We start from the raw sequence: 14,332 nt of genomic DNA, 5'->3' as shown, positions 1-14,332 counted from the left end.
GTCTCTGTTCTGTCTATAAAGAGTCAGAGCTCCTTAACAGGACACGGTCAAAACTGGTATGAACCACGTTTTTAGTGGGTGCAACCAAGCAAACTTTATTTTAAGTAGTTTGAGCTCAAACATATAGTTACAGCCCAACCGTCTCTTTCAGTGAACACCAACGTTGAAAAGAGTCTCCTAAAACCACTCCGGTCTTATTTCTCACTTCAGAGGCCTTTCTCTTCCTCTCGTAGACTTCGAAGACACCTTTTCTCTTGCGACTCTCAGCCATTTTCATAAGAACCCGTTGAGATACAAGTGCGCAACCCGTTAAGAAAAAGAGTGCGCATGTGCAAGGAGAAAACTGACCCGGGGCGAGCACGTATGACGGACTTACGCAAAGGCTTCGCCAGAGTGATTGACAGTTATGCGGACCAATGGTTGACGTGATCCACCCGGATGTAAAAGATCGATTGCTATACCTTTAAGCTAGGCCATTAAAAAGTACAGTTTACTCAAATTTATAAGTGGTATTAAAATATTGCACGTGTGTAAGTATTCTTTAAGTGTTGATTCAACCTAAAAACACAGTTAGAATAAGAAAGGACATGAAACAGCTCCGCTCACTCAGGATTAACAATGCTAAGAATTTAGAAACATTTAAGTAATGTGAACAAGATAATTTGAGTTGAATCAAAATCTGGGTTTAAAGTGTATTGAGGATGCAGCCTTCTGTGGACTTGGGCCGGCAAGGTCCCATAATGCACTGCGTTGCAAACGTTATAACGGCAGAGGAGAAAGCTCACAACTGTGGTGTTTTTATATAAATACAAATAATGACATCCAAATAAATAAATGCATATAAGTTGTCCGTTATAGTAGATAGTTGTATGTAACGTGTAAAATTTGCTGTGTGTTTTTTCTTTGTTTTGATGAAGAAGAAACTTATTTTCTGCATTTATCAGCAGGAAATGATGGTGTTTGAAATGTAGTCATTGTTATTTAAGGGACAAACTAGACATTTAAATATTTATTTCTCTTTTAATTGTAGAATAAAGCAGTGCTTGTTGGCATGATGTAACAGAGTACAGTTCTGTTCAAATTGCCATCCTTGTTCTCTCATACTCGGTAGAGCGGACTTTCTGGTGTACTTGTCAAGTACACCCGAAACGACCATAGTCTCCCATAATCAATTTTATGGTTCAATGCGTGAGTTTTTACCCACTGCTCGTAAATAAGTGTGCTGCATGGTGGTGCAGTGGTTAGCCCTGTTGACTCGCAGCACGAAGGTTGCAGGTTCAAAACTCGGCTGCGGCCTTTTTGCGTGGAGTTGCGTGTTCTCCCCATGCATGCGTGGGTTTCCTCCGGGTACTCCGGTTTCCCCCACAGATCACAACATGCCCTATAGGTTATAAACTGTACGTCGCTTTGGATAAAAGCGTCTGCCAAATAAATAAACATAAACATAAATAAATTAAACAATTTAAACCATCTCATGACCCCGCAACCCAGCAAGGATAAGCGGGTATGGATGGATGGAAACAGTCTCACGAGTCTGATTCTGAGCTCTCTCTTATCATAATTTTTCTGTTTACAGTATGCCGTGGAGATGGAGGCCAAGCTGGATCAGCTGCGTTCGATGGTGGAGGCAGCAGATCGGGACAAAGTGGAGCTGCTGAATCAGCTGGAGGAGGAAAAGAGGTGGGTTCTGTTAGTAGGTGTGGCAACAGGCACTCAGTTTGCTCTATTATTAGATGCATGGAATGAAAAATTTGTGATTAATAATCATCTTATAGCTTGAACCAGCTCTGTGGCCTGATGGTAGAGTGTCCACCCTGGCACTGGGAGATCGGAGTTCAAAATCCTGGTCGGGTCATACCAAAGACTATAGAAACGGGACCCAATGCCTCCCTGCTTGACACTCGGCTGTAAGGGGTTGGATTGGGGGTTAAACCACCAAATGGTTCCCAAGCGTGGCCATGTCTGCAGCTCACTGCTTCCCACGGGGATGGGTCAAATGCCGGGGACAGTTTTCATCACACAATGCCAGTGTGTGTGACAACAACAATAAAACCCTCTATTGTCCCTCATTGGGGGAATTCTGGTGCTCCAACAGCAAAGTTACAGGTAAGTTAAGAAAAAACGGTTTAGAGGAGGAAGAGTGAACCCTGCTGTGCTGATCACAGTCAGGGGCAAACTACCAGACCCTCTACTGGGTTGTAAGGTTGCCCTCTGAACAGTGAGACAGAAAAGGGTCACATTTGCATTTTCATGAAAAGAATAAGTGTTTTATCTCCTTTCATTCAGGCTCCCAGCTGTGATTTATACAGATAAAGAGCTGACAAGAAAAAACTCATTACCTCCATCAAAGGCACCTGTCCATGGAAGAAGTGTTTGCTAAATCACGCTGGACGTTACCCACGCATTTTAACGTTATCTGACAACTTCACCTCGTCAGACATGTTGACCAGCGTGAAAACCACAAACCTGGATTTGCTTGTTGACAGTTTGCACGGAGTGTGTGTCACGGACATTTTCCTCCCAAATCTCAGCTACCTGCAGCAGCGCCTTCACAGCGCATTCTTATCTGGGGACCGGAAGCTTAAAGATGCTAGTTTTAACACAAGGTCAGATCATTTCTTATTACTGTAACATTTGTGCAGCACTCAAGCGCCAGACAAAGGGACATTTTGTTCCTAACGGTGGTTCATTAAGGTAGTCGAACAACCAGCCGAGATCAGGCTGCATCTGACTCCCTGCAGCTCCACCAGTCTCTCACAGCCAGCACGAGAGACCCCTACCCTAACCCAACGCAACAGCAGTCATGAACACATAACCAAAACCTCTCCAGGGTCATTACAGTATTTTGGAATATTTTCAGATGTTTAACGATGTCTCATAATAATTATACCTGAATTATATATATATATATTATATCTGGAATAATTTTCAGATTTTTTTCTGTCTGTTTATGAAGTTTTTCTGAGCAGAGTCACTGTCTAAACCTAAAATTTAAAAAATCACATTGATACTTTTTTAAATTTATTATTTCAACAGATTTTTGCAGCAATAAAAGTACACTCACTGGCCACTTTATTAGGTACACCTGTCCAACTGCTTGTTAACGCAAATTACTAATCAGCCAGTCACATGGTGGCAACTCGGCGCATTTAGGCATATTGAAATGGTCAAGACCAATGTGATTTAAGTGATTTTGAGCATGGCATATTTGTTGGTGCCAGACGGGCTGGTCTGAGTATTTCGGAAACTGCTGATCTTCTGGGATTGTCACACACAACCATCTCTAGGATTTACAGAGAATGGTCTGAAAAAGGAAAAACATCCAGTGAGCGGCAGATCTGTGGGTGAAAATGCCTTGTTGACGTCAGAGGTCAAAGGAGAATTGCCAGACTGGTTCGAGCTGATGGAAAGGCACCAGTAACAAATGACCACTCGTTACAACCAAAGTATGCAGAAGAGCATCTCTGAACCCACAACACGTGGAACCTTGAGGCGGATGGGCTACAGCAGCAGAAGACCACACCAGGTGCCACTCCTGTCAGCCAAGAACAGGAAGCCGAGGCTACAATTCACACACTCACCAAACATGGACACATGCTGTCTGCTCTGACGGCTCTCCATTTCTGCTGCGACACTTGGATGGTAGCGTCAAATTTGGCATCAACAACATGCAAGCATATTGATAGATGTGGTAATCCAACATAATCCAGATTTAAAGATGAAATGGTTGTTGCCTTCAATAATTTTCTTCCAGATTGAGCTAAGTCAGCACACTAGTTTCTAACAAGCAACCCTAACCTGAACTGCTGAAGTGGATGATCTGATTTAGATCCGATTTAGAAGAAGTTGTTTGTTGTTGACAGGAAAGTGGAGGACCTGCAGTTTCGTGTGGAGGAAGCGTGCATCACCAGAGGAGACCTGGAGGTAACTCCATCCTGTTTGTGTCACTGATCAGACCACTGCTCCTTCAGTCGTGCTCCCGTTGAAATCAGACAGTTTCAGATTAAAGAACATGAAGTTAACCGAAGTTTTTCTTTCACCTGCACTTGTGTAGTAATTCATCTTCTGTCCTGCTGGGACTCAACTTTCTTCCTGCTTCCACGTTCATTTGTTCATCGAGTTCTCAGATGGGGAGCCTAAGCCACGCCCATCTGCCCCCAAAAATGAATGGAGGTCTATGAGCTGATGAGTTATTTTCTGATCCTGTTGGAAATGTGCCACGGATTTAATACATTATTTATTTTGATGCTAAAACAGCGTTTTTCAACAGGCGTCAACATTTATTTTAGGTTTTGTGCAGAAAGACGTATGTTACACCAAATTCACATAACCGAACCAGACACAGAGGAAAAGAAGAAAAATGGCTGTGAGTTTAGCGAGCTGCACATCCTTCGTCCAAAGAAAACCACCTTAAATCTGGCCATGTGGTAAGTAGCAGCTATGCTAGGAGAGACGTGATTCTGCGGAGACGTTCGATAGTTGTTTCAGTTACGAATTTTTCAGGCAGATAAATCTCAAATTACATGACAGTCAAAACTCACATAATTACAACAAATGTGTGATTCAGGGAGTGAAGCAAAGTGGATCAGAAAACAACTTTAACAGCCCCGTTCACTTCCAGTTTTCTTTTTAGCCGGGGACCCATGAGCCAACCGGAATGGGAGGAGACCTACAGGTGCTGGCCAGTAAATTAGAATATCATCAAAAGGTTGACAATATTTCAGTAATTCCATTCAAAACGTGAAACTTGTACATTATATTCATGCAATGCACACAGACCAATGTATTTCCAATGTTCATTACATTTAAATTTGATATTCATAAGTGACAACTAATGAAAACTCCAAATTTGGTATCTCAAAAAATTAGAATATTCTGAAAAGGCTGAATATAGAAGACACCTGCTGCCACTCTAATCAGCTGATTTACTCAAAACACCTGCAAAGGCCTTTAAAAGGTCCCTCAGTCTTGTTTTGAAGGCACCACAATCATGGGGAAGACTTCTGACTTAACAGCTGTCCAAAAGACAATCATTGACACCTTGCACAAGGAGGGCAAGACACAAAAGGTGATTGCTAAAGAAGCTGGCTGTTCGCAGAGCTCTGTGTCCAAGCACATTAACAGACAGGCGAAGGGACGGAAAAAATGTGGTAGAAAAAAGTGTACAAGCTCTAGGGATAACCGCACCCTGCAGAGAATTGTGACGACAAACCCATTCAAAAATGTGGGGGAGATCCACAAAGAGTGGACTGCAGCTGGAGTCAGCGCTTCAAGAACCACCACGAGGAGACTCATGAAAGACATGGGATTCAGGTGTCGCATTCCGTGTGTCAAGCCACTCTTGAACAAGAAACAGCGCAAGAAGCGTCTCGCCTGGGCCAAGGACAAAAAGGACTGGACTGATGCTGAGTGGTCCAAAGTTATGTTTTCTGATGAAAGCAAGTTCTGCATTTCCTTTGGAAATCAAGGACCCAGAGTCTGGAGGAAGAGCGGAGAAGCACAGAATCCACGTTGCATGAGGTCCAGTGTAAAGTTTCCACCGTCAGTGATGGTGTGGGGTGCCATGTCATCTGCCGGTGTTGGCCCACTCTGTTTCCTGAGGTCCAGGGTCAATGCAGCCATCTACCAGGAAGTTTTAGAGCACTTCATGCTTCCTGCTGCTGACCAACTTTATGGGGATGCAGACTTCACCTTTCAACAGGACTTGGCACCTGCACACAGTGCCAAAACCACCAGCACCTGGTTCAAGGACCATGGTATCCCTGTCCTTGATTGGCCAGCAAACTCGCCTGACCTTAACCCCATAGAAAATCTATGGGGTATTGTGAAGCGGAGGATGCAATACGCTAGACCCAACAATGCAGAGGAGCTGAAGACGACTATCAGAGCAACCTGGGCTCTCATAACACCTGAGCAGTGCCACAGACTGATCGAGTCCATGCCACGCCGCATTACTGCAGTTATTGAGGCAAAAGGAGCCCCGACTAAGTATTGAGTGCTATACATGCACATTCTTTTCATGTTCATTCTTTTCAGTTGGCCAACATTAGAGAAACAAACATTTTTTCATTGGCCTTTAGAATATTCTAATTTTCTGAGATACCAGATTTGATGTTTTCATTGGTTGTCACCTATAAATATCAAAATTAAACGTAATAAACATCGGAACTACATTGGTCTGTGTGCATTGCATGAATATAATGTACAAGTTTCACGTTTTGAATGGAATTACTGAAATATTTTCAACCTTTTGATGATATTCTAATTTACTGGCCAGCACCTGTATTTCTGTTCTCACAGCCGTCCTCTAATCATCTGCTCATCCACATGCCTGCTTCTTGTCTTCATTCTTTGCTTTTGCTCGTTTTACCTGCATCCTCCTCACTCTTGGGAAGAATCGAGGCTCCTATTAGTTTATTTGAAATGTCGGTGGAAGAGAAATGAGCATATCTGAGCTACTGGAGATATAAATGTACAAAAAATACCCTAACGCAGACTATTTGAAACGCCTGAGGTGCTGGAGTAAGTTCTCGCCCACTGCTCTTCTTTCTGTCCTGCACAAGGCTGGCATGTCAGTGTTGTATTGCTGTTTGTTCTTCTCTTCCTGCTCTCTCTTACTAACAGACGCAGACCAGGCTGGAGCATGCCCACATAAAGGAGCTTGAGCAGAGCCTGCTCTTTGAAAAGACCAAAGCTGAAAAACTCCAGAGGGATTTAGAGGACTCTAGGGTAATGCTGGCACATGCAGTCCTACATCAGACTTAGTGATGGGCCCTTCACTGGGTTTACTGGTGACCGGCAGCATGTTAAACAACGTGGGGAAACTGCACAGGGCCATTTGCCTGTGTCTTCTCTTATAACCTGGGTTTGTCTAAACAATGTGCACGTGTGCATGAGTTTACCTACAGATATTGTTTAGAGATAGCTGAAAGGTTAGCTTTGTGCATGATTTATCAGCAGTAGCCTTAAAAGACGAGGCTAGGCTCATTCATATTCATTCTGCCTGCAGATCCCACATAAAGACATAAAACCAGTTATATCAGGACGTTGTGGATCGGTGGGCAGAATACTTCGAAGACCTCCTCAATCCCACCGACATGTCTTCCAGTGAGGAAGCAGAGTCTGGGGACTTTGGGTTGGCCTCTCAAATCTCTGGTGCTGAGGTCACTGAGGTGGTTAAAAAGCTCCTCTGTGGCAAGGCTCCAGGGGTGGATGAGATCCGCCCGGAGTTCCTTAAGGTTCTGGATGTTGTGGGGCTGTGTTGGCTGATGTGGCTCTGCAATATCACGTGGAAATCGGGGCAGTCCCACTGGACTGGCAGACCGGGGTGGTGGTACCCTTATTTAAAAAGGGGACCGCAGGGTGTGTTCCAACTACAGGGGGATCACACTCCTGAGCCTTCCTGGTAAGGTCTATTCAGGTGTTCTGGAGAGGAGGGTCTGTCGGATTGTTGAACCTCAGATTCAGGAGGAGCAATGTGGTTTTGGTCCTGGCCGTGGAACACTGGACCAGCTCTATACCCTTAGGGGGATCCTGGAGGGTGTGTGGGAATTTGCCCAACCAGTCTACATGTGTTTTGTGGATTTGGAGAAGGCGTTTGACCGCGTCCCTCGGGGGGCCCTGTGGGGGGTACTCCAGGAGTATGGGGTACCGGGCCCTCTGATACGGGCTGTTAGGTCCCTGTATGACCGGTGTCAGAGCTTGGTCCACATTGCCGGCAGTAAGTCGGGCTCGTTCCCAGTGAGAGTTGGACTCCGCCAAGGCTGCCCTTTGTCACCGATTCTGTTCATAACCTTTATGGACAGGATTTCTAGGTGCAGCCAAGGTGTGGAGGGCATCCGTTTTGGTGGCCTGAGGATCAGGTCTCTGCTTTTTGCAGATGATGTGGTCCTGCTGGCTTCATCAGAACGTGATCTTCAGCTTTCGCTGGAGCGGTTCGCAGCCGAGTGTGAAGTAGCTGGGATGAGAATCAGCTCCTCCAAATCTTGAGACCATGGTCTTGATTCGGAAAAGGGTAGAATGCCTTCTCCGGGTCAGGGATGAGGTCCTGCCCCAAGTGGAGGAGTTTAAGTATCTCGGGGTCTTGTTCACCAGTGAGGGAAAACTGGAGCGTGAGATCGATAGGGGGATTGGTGCTGCATCTGCAGTGATGCGGGCGTTGTACCGGTCTGTCGTGGTGAAGAGAGAGCTGAGCCAGAAGGAGAAGCTCTCGATTTACCGGTGGATCTACGTTCCTACCCTCACCTATGGTCATGAGCTTTGGGTAATGACCGAAAGAACGAGATCACAGATAGAAGCGGCCGAAATGAGTTTTCTCTGAAGAGTGTCTGGGCGCTCCCTTAGAGATAGGGTGAGAAGCTTGGTCATCCGGGAGGGGCTCGGAGTAGACCCGCTGCGAACCGGTAAATTGAGAGCTTTGCCTTCAGACCCACATGGAGAGGAGCCAGTTGAGGTGGCTCGGGCTTCTGTTCAGGACGCCTCCCTGGTGAGGTTTTCCGGGCACGTCCAACCGGGAGGAGACCTAAAGGTAGACCCAGGACACGGTGGAGGGACTACGTCTCTCACCTGGCCAGGGAACGCCTTGGGATTCCCCTGGAGGAGCTGGCCCAAGTGGCTGGGGAGAGGGAAGTCTGGGCCTCTCGTCTTAGGCTGCTGCCCCCACGACCCGACTCCGGATAATAATAATAATAATAATACATTTTATTTCAAGCGCCTTTCAAGACTCTCATGGTCACTTTACAAGTGCAGGTACATACAAGAAGAAAAAACACCAGTACAAATAAATACATAAATAATCAAGATTAAAAAAGGAGCTACCAGAGTCCCAAAAAGAAAAACACCATTTGAAGTCACGGACAACAAAACGCGTTTGGGCCTAGAACATGGTGACTGGTGTTTTTTTCAGCGAAGATACCCGAGGGGAGGGGTGAGACATCAGGTGTCAAAATACTTCTTCATAGGTTTGCTTTAAAAATGAATGTGTGGACATCATTATTATGTTTTCTACATTTTATTGTTGCAGGTGGTCACGGTGTCTGAGCGCTCCCGGATCATGGAGCTGGAGAGGGAGGTGGCAGACCTCCAGCTCAGGCTCCGGGCGTCCCAGCAGAAGGAGGACGCTGCGTCTCTGTCGCAGCAGCAGATCAGCAGCCTCAAGACTCAGGTTCAGTCTCAGGAGAAGAAGGTTTGTGGGGAAACACCAGAGCTCTTTATTTTGAGTCAATCCCAGCTCTGTACAGATGTGTGTGTGTGTGTGTGTGTGTGTGTGTGTGTGTGTGTGCGTGCGTGCGTGTGTGTGTGTGTGAACAGGTCAGTGAGCTGAGTGTCGACCTGGAGAGCAAACAGAAAGAGCTTCAGTCTGTGCTGAAAGATAGGACGTCTCTGCAGGAGCAGCTGACCGACCAGGTGGGACGAAGGGGAGAAACTCGGGAGATAATAATTAGAAACAGTGGAGAAATGGTCACGTGCTGTTCTCAGCCAACATAACAGCAAACATGTTTACAAGCACACCTGTACTCATTAACGAACCCAGAAGTAAAAGGACTGAGTCGTGTTTGAAGCAGTGGAAATGTGGAAACAATCAGAAATATAACACAGAACTTCACGTAAGGCCCTTACAATATTAAATGTATGTGGTACCACAAAAGTTCAGTCATACCTTTATAGACAGCTGAATAGAAATACATACTCGTGTACATTTTGTAGCTAAATGTGCTAAAAATGTATTTATTCTCTCACAGCTTGTAAACTAAAGTATTTAGACGTGAGCTGGAACTGTGTGTACAATCAGTAACTACAGTGCCTTGCTCTACAGCGGGGCGACAGTGGCAGATGAGTTAACTGCCTGCCCTGTAACTGGAGGGTTGCAGGTTCAAGCCCCTTCCGTTGCAGTAGTGTCCTTGGGCAAGACACTTCAACCTCCTTGCCTGCTGGTGGTGGTCGGAGGGGCCGGCGGCGTCAGTGCGCCCCAGGGCAGCTGTGGCTACATCGTAGCTCCTCACCACCGGCGTGTGAATGTTTATGTGAATGGGTGATTGACTGTTGTATTGTAAAGCATCTTGGGGGGTTAAAGAACCAGAGAAGACTGTTTACCGTTCACTCTCCTGGATCTTTTACTCATTTTGACTCCTTTACTGCCACAAACTCAAGTAGCACTTCATTATGAACCGGAGTGAAACCGACACGCTTTTCAGATAATGTAAGCAAATAAAATTCAGACAGTTATGGTGTGCATTTGGAAATTTTGTAAACCACCTTGTAGGTATGATATTGCTTAAAACCAATACCACGATATACTGAGGGTTTCACCTCGATAACGATAAGTGGACGATAACTACAGGCAGAAACAAAAGTTGTCCACTAGATGGGGCTGTCACATGTTTCACATTGAGTCACATTTTTACACGACTGAGGGTGGTGCCGCTTCTTAAAGGGACACGAACACTGCCAACCTACACCGCTTTTCATTTTGTATCATCAGATTTATTGACATGAGAAAAATGATAACGATACGTTTTCGATTTGTTGCCCAGCCCTACCACCTGGCCAGTGCTGCCTCCACCAGTCACACTAGTGAGATGATATTTTTGTTGTTTTTATTTAAAATGACCGCAGCGTTTTACTTCCAATGTTTCCAAATGATTACATTTTATCTACCAAAGCTGTTTGTTCTGCTGTTGAATGACTACAAGTACACATGTAGACGTGCTGCAATAACATTTAACTAATTACCAACGAGGAAACACACACGCACACACACGCACACACACACACACACACACACGCACACACACACCTCATTAGAAGGCATTTTAATCCACACTCCTGCATGTTTTCTGAGGCCCGTCGTTATTCCCCGGTTATCTCAAGGTACAAGAATGTTGCTGCGTAAGTTATTAGCCTCCAAGTCGTGCTGATTTCTCTCCATTTCAGAGACAAAAGCTTGAGATCGCTGAGGAGGAGAATGAGAAGATGGCAAAGAACGCACAGGGTAAAGACATCACATGTCCTTCTACCTGCTCTCTGGTTAGTCTCTGTGTGAAAGGACTGTTAGTGGATCTTTGTCTTGTCTTCTGACAGAGCTGGAGGAAAGTGTGCAGCGTTCAAAGGCGGACCTCCAAACCCTGATGAAAGAGAGTCAGCTCAGAGAAACCCATCTGAAAGACAAGCTAACAGAGGTATGGCAGCTGTGTGCGGACAGTGACTAACCTGAACGATGCTAAGAGTTTAAATGTGATGCATCTTTATTTTTGATTATTTACTTTATTACAGATGTGTGAAGCTTTTGAGGGAGGGGGTCGTTTTGGCTTTGTTTTTTACTTGAGGCAGAAACAGAGAACTGAATAAAAAATATGCATTTGTTGTTAGATGGTTCACATCAAGGGGCTGTATGGTAAAGCAGCTGGTAGCACTGCTGCCTCGCAGCAAGAAGGTTGCAAGTTTGAATCCCGTGGAGTTGGCATAAATGAGTTTCCTCCCACAGAGCAGAAACCTTCATCTTAGGTTGAGTGATGCCTCCAGATTGTCCCTAGCTGTGAGTGTGTGACTGGTTGTTTCTCTGTGATGGACTGGGAACTTGTCCTGGGTGTTCCCCGCCTCTCGCTTGGTGACTGCTGGATACCAGCTCCCTGAAACCCTAGTGAGGAAATGCACTTAAAGGCATATTTAGCTAATTCTTCATATATTTAAAGCATTTTCTTGAGCCAGTATGTGCTAAAATGACTCTTTACAGGGTTAATGAAATGTCACTCAGCCCCCACCGCCACTGTGGTCAAATTAGCCGCATTTGCAACTTCAGTGTGGCAGGCCACCACCTGTTGGACTTTAAAATGAGCTGACATACCTGGCTCAGCAGTCTGCATGTTCCCTGCATGTTTTAGATAATGAACACAGCTGTTTCATTTAGTGATGAATCACTACTGTAGACACTAATGAGCGCTGAGGGGACGTTTCAGCAGTTAGATTGAAGCCGGGCGTACACTACGACTTTTTCACTTCTTGAGCGGATTTTCCCCTCGTGCGAGAGTCTACGAGATCGGGCGAGTTCTGTGCTGAGCGTTGTGTAGTGTACAGGGGTTACGAGAGGCGATTAACACCACGGGAACAGCTACCGATCAGCAGTTGTAAGCTCGAGGGAATTTCTGGTGTGTTTGATGTTTTGCTCGTCCCTCGTGAGGGTAGCGGGGCTGCGAGTGGCTGCGACACAAACAGTACCAGAACCGCTCACGACTAGGGCTGCACGATGTTAGAAAAACCTGCCATATGTCATAACACTGATTAATATTGCGATGACGATATTACTTGCGATAAATAAAAACTTTACTCGGGAACAAAAATAATCAAAAACAAAGATATAAAAAAATGACAACAGAATCATAAAAATGAGAAAAGCAAAAGATGCGAGGAAAGGGGAGAAGAAAATGAACAAGAAAGGGCGATCAGCGGATCCCGGGAAAAGCAGAATCAGCAGAAAGAGCAGAACAAAGCTAACTCAGGTGTTTGCTAACCACCAGAATTAAGTGCCGTCCGCCTTGGGGGTGGGCGTCTGACCTATGAGAACCCACCCAGTGGGCCAAGTGGGTGAAGAGCTCTATTTGATTTGTTAACAAAAATCATGCTTCCGTTTGACTGACAGAACGCGTTATTGCAGCAAACACTTGAGCCGACCATTCATTGCGATATTTGTCTGTTCTTTGCGATGTGCATATTGGGCGTGCTGACATCATGATGACGATATATTTGTGATATTTTGTGCAGCTCTACTCACGACGCATGCACAAACATGCATCAACACGACTCGCCACCTTTTTCCGTATTAACACACATTAGTCGTTTTCATTTTTACACTTTTTTTCGCACACAATGACGAGGGTTGTCAAGGAAGCGTGTTTGCCGTGTTTATGTCAAATTAATCTGATAAAACATGTATTTATTTTTTTCTTTTGTCGTCGTCCTCCAGCCCCCATAAGCACATGTGTATCCTCCTACAGCACTCTCAAAGGACAACAGACATCAATAACTACACAATAAAAAGTCCAAAGTGTCGAGTAAAAACTGCTATTTTTAGCATATTTGTAGGTCCGACGCGTTGTTACCACACGTACAGTGTGAGCACATGACTAACCCTAACCCTAACCCTAAGTCGTACAGTTTGAGCTGAAGCTGAACGTTACGAGTGAAAAAGTCGCACAGCGTCTGTCCGGCTTAAGGGTGTTTTTTTTTTACACTTTATTGAAATAAATGATATAGCAGGGTTAGGGTTAGTACAACACGAGTAAGGAAACTTACTAAATTTAACAAAGGCTTACATTAATGAGATGGTGAAGCTAAATCCAATTGCTTTTAAACAAAAAACAAAATAAAAACCAGGAGCAACAAACAACGCTTCGGTACAGGCCGGCGTATTCAAAACAGTAGCTGCTTTAAGACTTTTATACATGAGGAGGTTTTTGTGTTCATATCCGCGATTAATTGAAGTGACTTGAAATATTGGCAAAAGTAGTTTGTAGTAAAACATAGGAGCGCTATTTTTCCATTCACACAAGTGTTTAAAATGTTTACATAGGATAATAACAAAATTAATAACATCTGAATTTCGGGATCCAAACCATCCATAAAAAAGAGAATATCTTTAGGTGTAAAGGAAGGCGCATTATACATTCTCAGTGAGATCCAACTGTGGATGTCAGACCAACAATTGTTGACAGGTTGAGTTGGAAAAAAAAAGTTCCAATGTTTCTTGGGTTAGGGTTACAAAAACACTTGGATTGGGTTCAAAATTACATCTTTTATGCAGGAGCTCATTAACAGGGTAGATTCCAGATATAATCCTAAATTGTGTTTCTTTCATCTTAGGTGCGAGTGGATATATTATATAATAGGAGAATCTTTTCTTTTTGCAAGTGTTATCGAGGTCTTGTCTAACATTAATATTGTAATTACAGAACATCTTTTAGTGTGATGTTATCTAGTATCAGTGACGGTAACGTTGTTCTAATTGTTGAGTATTTTAAGGTGTTCTGAACAAGATGTAGCAGAGCTTTTGGGATTGCTTTACATACCTCGTTATAAGTATGGTATGAGACCCTTATTTTATGTTTCTCCATAAATTCATCACGCAATAGCAACAAGCCATTTGCATGTAGTAAGTCATAAATAAAATATATACCGTTATCATGCCAGTCTGATTTAAACAAGGATTTTTTGTTGATGGTTATATTGTTCCACAATAAGGAATTGTGCGGTGAAAAGTTGTGAGTATAAAGCAACTTCCCGTAGTCCTATGCTTGCTTATAAAAGTTGGATAATTTGAGAGGGATTTTGGATCAAACAA

The 14,332-nt window shown here is 44.3% G+C and overlaps 1 protein-coding gene across 3 annotated transcripts in view; it reads left to right on the top strand.

Moving 5' to 3' along the window:
* Window positions 1–14,332, top strand: part of clip1b (CAP-GLY domain containing linker protein 1b) — a 64,198-nt gene that overhangs the window by 18,878 nt on the left and 30,988 nt on the right. For 2 of the 3 annotated variants that reach the window (XM_015943510.3, XM_070552566.1), the window contains exons 8-14: window positions 1,577–1,680; window positions 3,864–3,924; window positions 6,625–6,729; window positions 9,023–9,184; window positions 9,310–9,405; window positions 10,933–10,990; window positions 11,080–11,177. In XM_015943510.3, the coding sequence (XP_015798996.3) occupies window positions 1,577–1,680; window positions 3,864–3,924; window positions 6,625–6,729; window positions 9,023–9,184; window positions 9,310–9,405; window positions 10,933–10,990; window positions 11,080–11,177 (684 nt within the window). The remainder of the gene's footprint in view (window positions 1–1,576; window positions 1,681–3,863; window positions 3,925–6,624; window positions 6,730–9,022; window positions 9,185–9,309; window positions 9,406–10,932; window positions 10,991–11,079; window positions 11,178–14,332) is intronic. The other variant, XM_070552567.1, reaches the window with a different exon arrangement.

This window comes from Nothobranchius furzeri, chromosome 6 (genome assembly GCF_043380555.1).
Source record: "Nothobranchius furzeri strain GRZ-AD chromosome 6, NfurGRZ-RIMD1, whole genome shotgun sequence".
NCBI classification, from domain to species: Eukaryota; Metazoa; Chordata; class Actinopteri; order Cyprinodontiformes; family Nothobranchiidae; genus Nothobranchius; species Nothobranchius furzeri.
This window is presented reverse-complemented; position numbering and strand designations above follow the sequence as displayed.